This window comes from Pristiophorus japonicus, chromosome 1, assembly GCF_044704955.1.
Source record: "Pristiophorus japonicus isolate sPriJap1 chromosome 1, sPriJap1.hap1, whole genome shotgun sequence".
Classification (NCBI taxonomy): Eukaryota; Metazoa; Chordata; class Chondrichthyes; family Pristiophoridae; genus Pristiophorus; species Pristiophorus japonicus.
In genome coordinates, this window is record NC_091977.1 from 473,121,579 (window position 1) to 473,136,887 (window position 15,309).

The following is a 15,309-nucleotide window of genomic DNA, read 5'->3' on the forward strand; positions in this document are numbered from 1 at the left end:
AAATAATAACGTGCTCTTAGATTTTTTTCTGCCAAAGTGCATGACCTCACACTTTCCAACATTATACTCCATCTGCAAAATTTTTTGCCCACTCACTTAGCCTGTCTATGTCCTTTTGCAGATTTTTTGTGTCCTCCTCACATGTTGCTTTTCCTCCCATCTTTGTATCAACAAATTTGGCTACATTACACTCAGTCCTTTCTTCCAAGTCGTTAATATAGATTGCAAATAGTTGGGGTCCCAGCACTGATCCCTGCGGCACCCCACTAGTTACTGATTGCCAACCTAAGAATTCACCATTTATCCCGACTCTCTGTTTTCTATTAGTTAGCCAATCCTCTATCCATGCTAATATATTACCCCCATTTTATCTTGTGCAGTAATCTTGTGTCAAATGCCTTCTGGAAGTCCAAATACACCGCATTCATTGGTTCCCCTTTATCCATCCTGTTCATTACATTCTCAAAGAGTTCCAGCAAATTTGTCAAACATGAATTCCCTGAGAGGTGACCTTATCGAAACATAGATAATGAGGCGGCTCGACAAGGTGGATACAGAGAAGATATTTCCACTCATAGGGGAAACTCAAACTAGAGGCCATAGTTTCAGAATAAGGGGCCGCCCATTTAAAACTGAGATGAGGAGGAATTTCTTCTCTCAGAGGGTTATAAATCTATGGAATTCTCTGTCCCAGATAGCTGTGGAGGCTGAGTCATTGAATATATTTAAGGCGGGGATAGACAGATTTTTGAGCGATAAGGGAATAAAGGGTTATGGGGAGCGGGTAGGGAAGTGGAGCTGAGTCCATGATCAGATCAGCCATGATATTAAATGGCAGAGTAGGCTCGAAGTGTCAAATGGCCTACTCCTGCTCCTATTTCTTATGTGCTTCTGTTTAACCCCGAATCACATTTGTTGACAAGAACCTGTCTTGTTCCTTCTTGAAACTCACTATTCCACCACTGGTGCTGGTAATCTATTCCAAATACTTACCACGCTTTTAGAAAATAAGTTCTTACTGCATTTGTTATCTGCTTTTGTCCTTAATCCTCCTGGTTCAATTCTGCACACAGCAGAAAAGTTTATTTGGATCCAAATTGTTCAAAGCTTCTAGAATTTTAAGCACTTCTATTATAACACCTCTCAGACCTCTCTTTTCAAGACAGAAAAGACCCAGGGTAGTCAATCTTTCCTCATATGTCATTCCCTCAAGTTCCGGTATCTACCGTGTAGCTAACTGAATAGTCTTATTGAAATAGAGACACCAAATCTGCACGCCGTGCTCCAGATACAGTCTCACTAGTTTTAAAATGATCACTCGGGATTTAACTCAACATCGAGTTCAACAATTTCAGACCATAACCTCTGCCCATATTTTTTCCCCCTTTTTTCTTTACAATCCCCCTTTTTTTTCTTTCCCATGGCAGCTGGTGATGATTCTGCAATTCACACCCCAATTAGACTCTTAACTTGCCCCATTACCATCTCATTTTTGCTCATCATCCCTTTGTCTCTTAATCTCTTCTGCCTTCCATCCTATCACAGACCTTCCCTTTTGTTATTTCCTTCCCTCCCCCTTTCACTGCCCCTGCACTTCCTAAAGAATCTGTTACATCTTGAACTTTTCCAGTTCTGACGAAGGGTCACAGACCTGAAACATTAACTCTGTTTCTCTCCACAGATGCTGCTTGACCTGCTGAGATTTCTAGCAGTTTCTGTTTTATCTCGGGATTTAAAATTTGCTATGTATACCAACATCCTGTTATCTTTTTAAACAACTTGGGAACATTGTGCTGATAGTTTTAGTGACCTATCCATTAAAACCCCAAGATCTCTTCAGTCAGATACCTCAAGTATATTCCTATAAAATCCGTATCAACCTTCCCTCTGCCAAATCTTATAACCTTAGATTTCCCTGTATTAAGCTACATCTGCCATTTCTCCGTTCACTGATATAGCTTGTCAAGATCCTTTTGAATTTGTGTGTATTGGCATTCATCATTTGTCACTGCTGCAAATTTGGACCCTTTGGACACAATTCCTTCCTCTAAATAATTTATAAAAAATGATAAACAACAGCGGCCCCAACACAGAATCATGTCACACTCCACTTGTAATTGGATGCCAACCAGATACTTATCCATCCACTGTGACTGGCTGTTGTCTACCAACCAATCTATTCTAATACATTCCCATCTATCCTATGGACCTTATGTAGTACCCTATCATGTGGGACAATGTCAAACACTTTCCTGAAATCCAGGTAGATAATATCCACTGTCTCTCCCTACTAGGTCAATCATCTCCTCAAAAGAAATCCAATAAATTAGTCAAACATGACCTCCCACTCCGAAAACTATGCTGACCATCTCAGATTAGCTCATGCCCCTCATATTACCCACATAACAGTGGAAGTAGGCCTCACAGGCCCATAATTTGATGGTTCATCTTTTGCCCCTTTTTGAAGTTGGAAGTCGCATTTTCCATTTTCCAATCCTCTTTAATTTGGTGAAAGTCCAGTGAATTCTGAAAAATATCTGCAGAAGATTCGCAATCATTTGAGCCAATTTCTTCAGAACCCTGGGATAAAAATTGTCAAGAGCGAACCTTATCCAGCTTGAGCTTTAACAACCGCTCCAATATGTCCTTTCTTGTGACTTTAAAATATTTCAGTCTACATTTACCATTAAAATGTACCCTAGTTCTGGCATTTCTCCCCCCATTTTTTGTGAACACTTGAAAAACAATGGTTAAATCTTTCAGCACTTTTTCTATCTTCAGACACCACATCCCCATTGTCTTTTTTTTTTAGTGGGCCAACCTCTCTTTGCTTACTCCTGACATACTTGAAGAATGTTTTACTGTTCTGACGCATAAGGGAGGGGGAGGAGTATCTGGACAGTTTGCTCTCGACCTCAGTCACACCTCATAAGAGGTGCAGGATCAGAATGGGAATTGGTGAGATCAATTAAGTCTGCAGAGTAAGGGGATCCCAGGCAAGAAAGAGAATGAGGATCCACAGAAACCGATCCTATCTAACTGGTACAATGTACTTGCTACCTGTGAGGATAAGGATGAACACTGTCGGAAGGAAAGCCAGAATGCTGACCTTGGAGCAGGAAGCTGTCCAAAGGAAGGAGGAGAGGAAGCATAATGTGGTAGTTGTAGGGGATTCAATAATTAGGGGGACGGATAGCATTCTTTGTAAGTAGGATCGCGAGTCCCACATGGTATGTTGCCTAAATGGTGCCAGGGTGAGGGACATCTCTAACCGGCTTGAAAGAATATTGGAGGAGGAGGGGGAGGATCCAGTCGTTGTGGTCCATGTTGGAACCAACAACATAGGAATGAGTAGACAAGAGGTCCTGTTCAAAGAGTACCAAGAGCTAGGAGATAAATTTAAAAACAGGACCTCAAGGGTTATAATCTCTGGGTTATTAACCGAGCCACATGCAAATTGATACAGAAATAAGTAGAATAGGGAGGTGAACACATGGCTGAAGGAGTGGTGTGAGAAAGAGTGATTCCATTTCGTGAGACACAGGCACCAATGCAGGACAGGAAGGAACTGTTCCATTGGGATGGGCTCACCTAAACTGTTCTGGGCGTGACAGTGGGCGGGTCAAGGGGCGTGACAGTGGGCGTGACAAGTGGCGTGGCTGTGGGCGGGACAAGGGACTCACCTAAACTGGGCTGGGACCAGGTTGCTAGAAGAAAGGATAAATCGGACGATCACAAGGTCTTTAAAGCTAGTAAATGGAGGGAGGGTTCAGTTGGAAAAGATAGTATAAATAATTCTAAAACAAATGAAAAGGAAGAAAAAAAGAAAAGACTTGCATTTATATATCGCCTTTCATATCCACCGACGTCTCAACATGCTTTACAGCCAATGAAGTACATTTTGGAGTGTAGTCATTGTTGTAATGTGGGAAAGGCGACAGTCAACTTGCGCACAGCAAACTCCCACAAACAGTAATGCAATAATGACCAGAACATTTTTTTTTCGTTATGTTGATTGAGGGATAAATATTGGCCAGGACACCAGGAATAACTCCCCTACTCTTCTTCAAAATAGTGCCATGGGATCTTTTACGTCCACCTGAGAGCGCAGACAGGGCCTCGGTTTAACATCTCATCCGAAAGACGGCACCTCCAACAAAGCAGTGCTCCCTCAACACTGCACTGGAGTGTCAACCTAGATTTTTTTTATGTGCTCAAGTTCCTGGAGTAGAACAATAGTCAGAAATTGTGCATTAGGCACTACAGGTAAAGGGAATGTAATTAAATCAGGAGAGAGAAAGAAGAAATGCGAGAAAAACAACATTAAAACAGAAGGACATGTTCAGGTGTGTGGCCCAAATAAGTGTTCTTTGTACAAATGCACAGAGTATAAAGAATAAACTGTATTGCAGGCGCAAATTCAACTTCGAGGGTATGAGATGGTAGCCATTACTGAGACATGGCTGCAGGGCGGTCAGGACTGGGAACTAAATATACCGGGTTAAGGTCTACAGAACAGTTAGGGAAATGGTAGAGTGGGAGGAGCAGCCTTAGTGATTATGAATTAAATTACTTCTATAAGAGATGATATAATGAGAGGTAAGCAGGCAGCAGAGACTTTATGGATAGAATTAATAGAAAAGGATTGAAGATTGTAGTGGAAGTTGTGTATATGCCCCCTGGTAGCAGAATGCATTAATGCAGAGATTAGACATGCATGTAGTAAAGGCAGAGTGGTTTTAATGGGGCATTTAACTTTCATATAGATTGGGGTAAGCAAACGAGCACATGACAGAATGGTAGTGAATTTCTTGAGCGTGTTCAGGATAGTTTTCTGCAACAATATGTCCTAAAACCAACAAGGGGGCAGGCCATATTAGATTTAATAATGAGTAATGAGCCAGATTTAGTTAACAGCCTAACGGTGCCTGAATATTTATCGAATAGCGACCATAATATGATTTAAGTTCAATATTGTGTTTGAAAGGGACAAACGCAAAACGGCTGCTAAGATTCTAGATTTGGGTAAAGCCGACTTCAACAGGATGAGACAGAGACTGGCCACAGTAAACTGGGCAAATCTGTTAATGGGTAAAATGACAGAAGATCAGTGGGAAGTGTTCAAAAAAAGAATTTAATGTGAATCACTTCAACCATAAAGGGTGACAAAACAGAAAGTAAGAGCTGCAGAAAGGGAGTATGAAAAGAAAAACTTTAACAATAATATTAGGGAAAAAAAGGTGGTTAAGAGCAATGTGGGTCACTTAAAAACTGATAATGGTGATATTATAAATAAAAATAAAGAAATGGTGAGCATGTTAAATAATTACTTTACGTCAGTATTTACAGTAGAGGAAGAGAATAGCATGCTGGACATTGAATCGGGGACAGGAACTCACCATAATTAACAATAATGAAGAAATAATGGCATTAAAGAGTGACAAATCCCCAGGACCAGATGGTTTCCATCCCAGGGATTAAAGGAAGTAGGTGAGTACATTGCAGATGCCCCAACTATAATCTTCCAAAGTTCTCTCGATTCAGGGACCGTTCCTTTAGATTGGAAAACTGCATGTCACTCCGCTATTTAAGAAAGGTGAGAGGGGAAACCAGGGAATTATAGACCAGTTAGTCTAACATCTGTTGTTGGGAAATTATTAGAGTCTATAATTAAGGACAGGGTGACTGAACACCTTGAAAATTTTCAGCTGATTAGTGAGAGCCAGCATGCATTTGTAAAGGGTAGGTCATGCCTGACAAAACTGATTGAATTTTTTGAAGAGGTGACTGAAGTAATGGACAGAGGAATGTTATTTATATGGACTTCCAGAAAGCATTCAATAAAGTCCTTCATAAGAGACTGTTAGCTAGAGTTGAAGTTCATGAAATGGAGGGCAAATTATTGACCTGGTTAGGAGCCTGGATGAGCGACAGGAGTCAGGCAGGTATTCTAATTGGCAGGGTGTGATTTGCGGTGTCCCAAAGGGATCCGTGTTGGGGCTTCAACTATTCACTGTATTTATTAACGAATTAGATGAGGGGACAGAGAACCACATATCCAAGTTTGCTGATGACACAAAGATAGGCAGCATTGTAAGCACTGTAGATGGAAGCATAAAATTATAAAGAGATATTAATAGATTAAGTGGATGGGCAAAACTGTGGCAATCAGATTTCAATATAGGCAAGTGTGAGGTCATCCATTTTGGACCTAAAAATAGATCAGAGTACTTTCTAAACGGTGAGAAACTCGAAGCAGTGGTGGTACAGAGAGATTTAGAGGTCCATCTACATAGATTAAAATGTCATGAACAGGTACAAAAAGATAATCAAAAATCCTATCAGAATTCTAGCCTTTATATCTAGAGGAATAGAATAAAAGGGGCTGGATTTTCAGTTCTGCTCATTTCGGGGCGGTAATATTTGCACCCGGGAACAGTTTGCATCTCAGTCAGCAAAATTCAGCAGCTGGACTGAGTGTGGGACGGAGCAGTAAGGGAGACATTGCACACCTCTCTTAGGCTAGGCTGGCAGAGCAAGCGAAAATCCAAAACGAAACAGCCGGCCTCGGAGCGTTCTGAGAGGCCTGGGGAGAAAAAAAAACTTGAAAAAAACCCACCAAAAACATTCCCAATAAATAACTCAGGCCACCACAACATTAATCGCAAAAACAAAATAATCACGCTTACCTGAGGTCGACATTACTTACCTCACTGCTGCCGCTACAGCTTGGACTGCCCACTTTCACAGGCGGTCCCAGCACGGCGCGCTACGGATCGGGTGGGAGCCAAAAATCGAGCCGGTGTCGCAACCAGGGGCGTTGCACAGCGGCTTGCCCCTTCGGGGCAGTAACGCTCCGTGCCCCGCCGATACCGGCACTGAAAATCCCAGCGGGGCACTGGAAGCTGGCTGTCCCCCCGGCAAGAGCTTACTGCCACCTCTCCCGGGCAAGATCAGAGGTGGCAATAAGCTGAAAATCCAGCCCAAGGGGTTAGAAGTCATGCTACAGCTATACAAAGCCCTGGTTAGACCACACCTGAAGTACAGTGTTCAGTTCTGGGAAGTTGATACTGGGTCAATTGAGATTTGATAGATTTCTGTTAACCAAAGATATAAAGGGATATCGAGCAAAGGTGGGTTCGGTCACAAATCAGCCATGATCTCATTGAATGGCAGAACAGGCTCGAGGAGATAAATGGCTTATTTTGTTCTTTTGTTCAGCTTTATGTTTTCCTCATGTTACTCTTAGCAGCCCTCATCAGTTTCTTGGCATTTCTCAGCCTATCATTATAGATCTCCCGATTGTGTTCTTTACCTCATCTGTAGATTCTCCATGTTCTCAGTCAGGATGAAGGGGTTTCTAGTGAGGAATGTTCCAAACAGATCTTCCTCTACTCCTGTATCTTTCAGGAATAGAAGTCGCTCTTTTACATCTCTGTCAAAATCTAATCGCAACAGCATATTGGCCACATTCGGTCGCCCTTCGAGTTTAGACAGATCCACACCTGTACAATATGATTAAAAGTAAAATGCATTAACAGTGTGCAGTGTCAAATACAAGTTGTACCTTTCCAGTCCGGGACTCTTTAGTCCGGAACCATCCCTGGTCCAGCATCAGTCCCGGCATGGGTGGCGTACATTGAAAAAAAACATACGTGTGATGCATTTTGGATGACAAATCTCGACGGCCTTGCCCTGGCCAGCTGGAGGTTTTATACATTGGCTGGTGCTGTGATTTGACACACGCTCCTCGCTGCTGAGGCCGCCTCTCCTTACCTGATTGGCGGCAGGCGTGCATGCTCTGAAGGCTGCAGTTGCAGCACCGAGCTGAAACAACATTTTCCCCTCTCCCTCCCCGGTCTCAGGGGGTTGTTGTGTGTGGGTGTGTGTATGTGTGTCTCGGTGTTAGGAGGCTGCTGCTTCCACCAGTCAGGCTCTGCTCGCTGCTTACACATGGACTGGCGCCGGGAGAAGGATCATGGGTAAGGGTCGGCATCTCTCCTTGACTTTATCTTCCACTTTATCTCCGATCTCTAGTTTTTTTTATGTGTATTAATGTGGTTTTGTGAGGAGTTGGTGTTGATTAATGTAAGCGGGCCGGGCACGGAAAAGGAAAGGAGCGGAAGGGAAGGGAAGGGAAGCTGAGCCTGAGGATTTTAAAAAATGGAGTGATTCTGGACGACGAAATGCTGCACAGTAGGCTTCTGCACAGCACATGCGCAGAACGCGTCCGGGTCGTTGTCAGCAGTTGACCTCCCGTGGTTCGGAAAATTCTCCGGCACCGGTCAGGTCCCAAGGGTTCCAGACCAGAGAGGTCCAACTGTAATTATGTCTTAATAGCCATTTATTTGTTTACTGGCTGTGACAATTAGTCGTAAAAAATAAAGTCACCACGCTGTTATACATGTTAACTATACACCTTTGCACAGAGCAACACCACTGGTCCCAGAATCCTAACAATGATTTATTTATATATAAGAGGTTGAGAGAATGAGATACATACAAGCACAGACACAGAACAAACCGTGTGAACTACGAGATGAGGAAAGTAACATCACAAGAGAAGAAAATGATGAGTGTACACTGCTGCCTATTTCAACTTTTCCCATGACTTTCTAAACGTTTATGATCAGTGCCACCAAGCTTTAGTAAAGGCTAATAGAGCACTGAAATGTATCGCAGACAATCCAATATACAACAAAGAGCACTATAAAGTCCTTAAACAATATTGTGGTTAGGCCTCATATAGAATATTGTGTCTGCTTTTAGTCCCCTCACATGGTGGGAGATTTAGTGGTCCTGAAAAAGGTTCAGAGAAGAGCCACTAGAATGATACCTAGTTTTAAAGCCCTTAGTTATCAGGATAGGCTGAGAGAGCAGGGATTTTTTAAATCTAGAAAAGTGTAGACTTTGGGGAGATTTGATTGAAGTAATAAAAATAATGAAGGAGATAGTCTGTGTCCATAGCCTTTTTGAATTAGATCGGTCAGGGAGAACCAGGGGATATCAATATAAAACACAACTAGGTTACATGGCAAGAGATTTTTCTTTTTGCTGAAAGTTATCGACCTCTGGAACAAGTTGCCGGCCTGCACATTGGATGCAGATTAGCTGCAAATGTTAATACGGCAACTGGATGAATTCCTGGCTGAGGTTGCTATCACTGCATACAATCGGTAGATGAGGAGAGACTGAGTAGATTGAGCCTATACTTGCTGGAGTTTAGATGAATGAGAGGTGATCTCATTGAAACATACAAGACGGCAGAAACGTTAAACACATATTTTGTATCTGTCTTCACAGTAGAAGACGTAAATGGTGGGGAAACCAAGAGGGTGAGGAACTTAATGTAATTATGTAAGTAGAGAAAAAGTGCGAGAGAAAATAATGGGACTAAAAGCCGACAAATCCCCTGGACCTGACGGCCTACATCCTAGGGATCTAAGAGTTGGCTGCAGAGTTAGTGGTTCTGTTGAAGGGGCATCAACCTAAAATGTTAATTCTGTTTCTCTCTCCACAGATGCTGCCTGACCCGCTGAGATTTCCAGCATTTTCTGTTTTTATTTCAGATTCCAACATCCGCAGTATTTTGCTTTTGAGATAGTGGATGCATTGGTTTTGATCTTTCAAAATTCCCTATTCGAGAACGGTCCCAGCGGATTGGAAGGTCGCAAATGTAACACAGCTATTCAAGAAAGGAGGGAGAGAGAAAACGAAAAACTAGTTAGCCTGACATCAGTCGTCGGGAAAATGCTGGAATCCATTGTTAAGGAAGTGGTATCAGGGCCCTTAGAAAATCATAACATGGTTAGGCAGAGTCAACATGGTTTTATGAAAGGGAAATCATGTTTGACAAATTTATTAGGAGTTTTTTGAGGATGTAACAAGCAGGATAGATAGCTGTGAGGAGAACACAAAGCATCTGCAAAGGGATATAGATAGATTGTGAGTGGGCAGTTAGGTGGCAGATGGAGTTTAATGTAGGATAATGTGAGGTTATTCATTTTGGTAGGAAGAATAGAAAAACAATATTTTTTAAATGGTGAGAAACTTTTAAATGTAGGTTTCAGAGAGATTTGGGTGTTCTTGTGCAAGAAACACAGGAAGCTAGCATGCAGGTACAGCAAAAAATAAGGAAGGCAAATGGCATGTTGTCCTTTATTGCAAGAGCGTTGCAGTATAAGAGTAAGGAAGTCTTGCTACAATTGTGAGACCACACCTGGAGTGCTGTGCACAGTTTTGGTCTCCTTATCTAAGGAAGGATATACTTGCCTTAGAGGCAGTGCAACGAAGGTTCAATAGCTTGATTCCTGGGATGAGAGGGCTGTCCTATGATGAGAGATTGTGTAGAATGGGTCTATACTCTCTGGAGTTTAGAAGAATGAGAGGTGATCTCATTGAAACATACAAGATTCTGAAGGCGATTGACAGGATAGATGCCGAGAGGTTGTTTCCCCTGGCTGGAGTGTCTTGAACTAGGGGTCACAGTCTCAGGACAAGGGGTAGGTCATTTAACAAAGAGATGAGGATACATTTCTTCACTCATAGGGCTGTGAATCTTTGGAATTCTCTGCCCCAGAGGGCTGTGGATGCTGAGTCTCTGAATATATTCACGGCCGAGAGAGATAGATTTTTGGAGTCTAAGGTTATCAAGGGATATGGAGATCGGGCGGGAAAGTAGAGTTGGGTTCGATGATCAGCCATGATCTTTTTGAATGGCAGAACAGGCTCACAGGGCCATATGGCCTACTCCTGCTCGTATTTCTTATGTTCCAAGATTCTGAGGGGGATTGACAGGGTAGATGCTGAGAGGTTGATTTCTCTGGCTGGAGAGACTAGGGACTGGAAATTGCCCTCTGCTCCATTTGGGGCGGATAATTCGAATTATTCAAATTATGAACGCCCGGCGGGAGTCAGAAGAGCCGTAAATTTCGGCTCTTTAACTCTGACACCGCCTCCCAGTGCTTTGGGACGCTGTTTGAGGCAGTGTAGGGGTGGGTTTGGGTCGGGAGTGGGACGACAACCATCACCGCTGCACTGACCATGTCCGCGTGGCGCTGACGTATTGCAATGTCCCTCCCCTTTAGGGATGCTGCGAAATCCATGTGGACGCCACTGGGCCACCAGGGAGGGGTTCAACAGGGCCAGTGGCCCTGAGAAAGGGTGTCTGCCAGCCTGTTGGCAGCCCGGCTGAACAAACGACCACCACTGTCGGACCGACAGGAGTCAGCTGACAATTAAAAAATGCCGGCCATGGCAGGGTGCCCTGCCAGTGACAGCTTTGCGCGGCGGGAAGCTGTCGGGGGCACTGAACAGCGGCAGCTGAGCTCCTGGGGGGGGGGGGGGGGGGGGGGCGGAAAAAGGGTTGCTGCCGGGCGGTATGGGGTCAGCATGCCGGGCGGAAAGCCATTCCCGGCCGCCCCTGTCCCTGGGGCAATTGCAGATGGGTTGGCCTCGCCATCTGACCCCGGTCAGAAAGACCTTACCACCCGTGGGGCAATTTCCCACATTAGACTCTAGAGAAATCAAGGGATATGGAGATCTGGCGGGAAAGTGAAGTCAAGGTCGAAGATCTGCTATGATCTTATTGAATGGCGGAGCAGGCTCGAAGGGCCATATGGCTTACTCCTGCTCCTAATTCTTATGTTCTTATGAATTGTTGGGTGATATGCATCATGGCCTCATGACCTCATGAACTTGTTTTGATCACGTTCGGGGGTCGGAGTGGAATTTATTTTTCCTTGAATTGGCCTAGGATTATTTTTTTGTCATTTTGCCTGTCCCAGGAGTTGCTGATGGGTGGGTTCATTTGGGGTCATAAGCACAACATGACCGTATTGAACAGGCGCGATGGACCAGCTGGGCTTTTCCTTTCTGTCATTTTCATACATTTGTACATCACAGTGCTCCAACCTTTGAATGGCTATTAATTCCAAAACAGTAACCATGTAGCTTATCTAAATGAAGGTGTCATGCATATGTGATTAACAGCCTGTTAGGAATTATTTATATTTCTTTTAACGGATTGAGCACATACCCAAAAGCACCAGCTTGGTTAGAGTCTCAGACTGGTCCACATAGTCACGCAGGGTAAAAGAGGTTGGAGGGAGTGAAGGACTGGCCACAATTTGCAAAGCTTCTTCTTCAGATATTTCTTCAAATGGAGATAGGGGTGGCGCAACATCAAATACTGGGATTTAAAAAGAAAATCAACACTAGATCAGCCAAAGATTACAATTCCATAGCAAGTAAATAGCATTACAAGATGATAAATGGTGACGTGAAACACAAGGTGAACAATCTGCTAATCTGCCTTCTTCCCTATCAATCATTAGGCACTTTACCTGTGGCCAGTGTTCCAGACTTGCTTAGCCTCAGTGAGATATCCAACACTCTGGTCAAAAGTAAGACTCGCAAGTATGTCACTGGGAATCTCCATTATGGGAAGTACATAGCCCTATGGAGAGTTATTGGAACCAGCAGATGAACTTTCCTCTCGCTCAATGGATAAAAGTACCATGCAATGCATCACTGATTCACATAGGTCAGGGATATTACAGGTATTATGATACGAGTAGTGTGGATATGTAATCGTGCCATCTTAGTGTGTTGAACTGTCCAGCATAAGTTCAGTTTCTGGTTGGGACTCAGTTAGCCACCACAACTGCATAGGGGTGGTTTGGATTCAGCTGACCTGTTTGTCAAGTAGCCCATTGATGCTCAATACCCAGGCTTATTTAAAAAAAAGGAATGGATATTTGGCTGAGGCACAAGAAGATCATTGACTGTGCTCCCAGATCGTTATGGACAACAGTTTCAACTCTTTTGGGGGTAGGGGGGTACAAAATAAACATTAGATCGAGTGCCCCCCGATCTGGGGTACACTCCAGACACATATAACTGCCCTCTTTAAAAAAAATTTTTTGTGTTTTTTTGTGTTTTTTTTTTCTTTTATGATTTTTTTTTGGGCATTAAAATCATATAATTTACAAGTGCCCCCTATAAAAGGGGAGGGGCACACTAAAAAAAAAACCCGGCAATTAAAACAAATTAAACTTTAAAACATAAAATCAAATTAAAATTTGGTTGCCGAGGGTAACGATGCACTCCAGTCCCTCCGGCGCCCATCTCTCGCGGAAGGCCGCGAGCGTACCGGTGGGGGACAACAGTTTCAATGGTCGGTTCATTAACTGACAGGTGAGCTCATTAACAACAACAACTTTAACGGAGCAAAACATCCCAAGGTGCTTCACAGCAATGCTAGCAAACAAAATTTGACACTGAGCCACATAAGGAGATATTCGGACAGACCTGGTCAAAGAGATAGGTTTTAAGGAAAAGGAGGAGAGGGGTTTAGAGAGGGAATTCTAGAGCTTAGGGCCTAGGCAGCTGAAGGTACCTAGGTGGAGTGATGAAAATTGGGGATGTGCAAGACATCAGAATTGGAGAAGTGAAATATCTCGGAGGGTTGTAGGGCTGGAGGAGGTTTCAGAGGTAGGGAGGGTCGAGGCCAAGGAGGGATCTGAAAACAAGTATGAGTGTTTTAAAATTGAGGCATTGCCGGACTGGGAGCGAATGTAGGCCAGTGAGCACAGGGGTGATGGTTGAACGGGACTTGGTGCGAGTTATACCTGTACAATTATTTGCAGTAAACTACTGAATTAATGATTAAATTGACTATGATTAAAAAACGATGTATTGATTATATCTGCAGGTTTTTCAATTCGACAGCATTATTTGGTACGTTAAATATATTTATCAACATTGGACCCCAGAACTCAAGAGCTGAACTTTCTAATGTTAGTTAAAATCAACTTGAATTGAAACATTAATGTATGTTGACTTACAGTTTTGACTGAGCAGTCTATACACCACAAAAAGTACAACTCTTCCATCTACTTACCTATGGGTTGTACGTCTTTGCCAACACTAGACAGTTCCGTTTCGCCATGGTTGTGGTTTGCATTTAGCAAATGACTGCTTTCTGTGAACCATGCAGTGTCACCTTCTTTACTTGGTGGTGAATCTGCTGCTGAAGAACTGAAGTTAGAATTTTTCACCCTCCAGAATTTTTGAGTTAAGAGGCATTGATGTACACCTACACCAGACCGAGACTGAAGGCTATATGATGCTATAGGCAATGCCTTTATTTCTTGGTTTGAAGAGAAAACTAGACCAGTAATTCGCAATGAGGACCATCGGTAGCAAATGCGGTGACACAGTGAGGACATTTTTATTCAATTGAACTTGATCCTGTAAACAAATTTAATATGAGTAAACTGCAAGTTGTATTCATAAAAACGTTGGTAAAGGTTATAAATTAAGTTAAAAAATACAATTTTAAATGTTTCAAGACATTAACCCTTTGACAAGTTAAGGATTTAAAATAGTAAAGGGAATGACGAAATAGAGACTATATTTTCACTTTCTATTTCTGCTGTAAAATATTAACATTAAATGTTCTGCAGAAAAAACATGCCTATTCCAATATGCTCCATTAATTCAAAGTTGTTTGTGCTTGAATTTTTATTTTAAATTACCCAGGATTACAAATTTGAACAAAACAAGCAATTTTAATAAAACAGTACATGGCATGTTTTTGCATGATTTCAATTTGAATGAAGAGATCATTTGAATTAAGCAATTTGAAATTGAGAAGATTGACTGTACATGCAGAAGATATTTCAAGGGTTAAATTTCAAATAGATTTTTAATCTTTGAGTCTGAGAGTTCCCGTTATTTAACTCATTCTTAGCTTTTCTGAGATTAAACAAAGACACTAATACTACTAGCAAATTCTGGAATAAGTCAACTGAGGTGTTCTGTCTTAGTTAAAGCTGGCACAGCTAAGGATTGATCCATCACTCTTTGAATATTTAACACTAATACAATACATGGCTTCTGGCTGATTTGTACACTTGCGGCTACAGCAGAGGCACAAATGTGGGCCTTTCGGATTGATTTTGCTGGAGTCAAATATATACTGTGAAATTAATCAAATTGATAAACTCGATAGTGCAATATACCAGTGAGTGATAAAATGAAACAGAAAAAGGAGGCTTTTCATAAATGTCAGGTTAAAATTCAGAAAAGAACTAAGTTAACTACAAAAGGTTCAGGGAAGAACTGAAAATGAAAATAAGAGGGGTTAAGAGTATATTTGAAAATAGATTAGTGGGTAACATAAAAGCAAACCCAAAAGTCTTTTATAAATATATAAATAGTGGAAGGCTGGGGCTGATTAAGGATCAAAAAGGAGATCTTCTTGTGAAGGCTGATGTACCAATGGGGTACATCTGTCTTCACTAA

General features: G+C 42.4%; 1 protein-coding gene across 8 annotated transcripts in view; it reads right to left on the bottom strand.

The window, feature by feature from the left end:
- The window catches only part of mterf3 (mitochondrial transcription termination factor 3), a 133,303-nt gene that overhangs the window by 31,216 nt on the left and 86,778 nt on the right, over window positions 1-15,309 (bottom strand). For all 8 annotated transcript variants that reach the window (XM_070894542.1, XM_070894478.1, XM_070894524.1 and 5 more), the window contains 3 exons: window positions 13,904-14,253; window positions 12,038-12,190; window positions 7,316-7,505 (listed from right to left, as the gene is read on the bottom strand). In XM_070894542.1, the coding sequence (XP_070750643.1) occupies window positions 7,316-7,505; window positions 12,038-12,190; window positions 13,904-14,231 (671 nt within the window). In that variant the 5' untranslated portion in view covers window positions 14,232-14,253. The remainder of the gene's footprint in view (window positions 1-7,315; window positions 7,506-12,037; window positions 12,191-13,903; window positions 14,254-15,309) is intronic.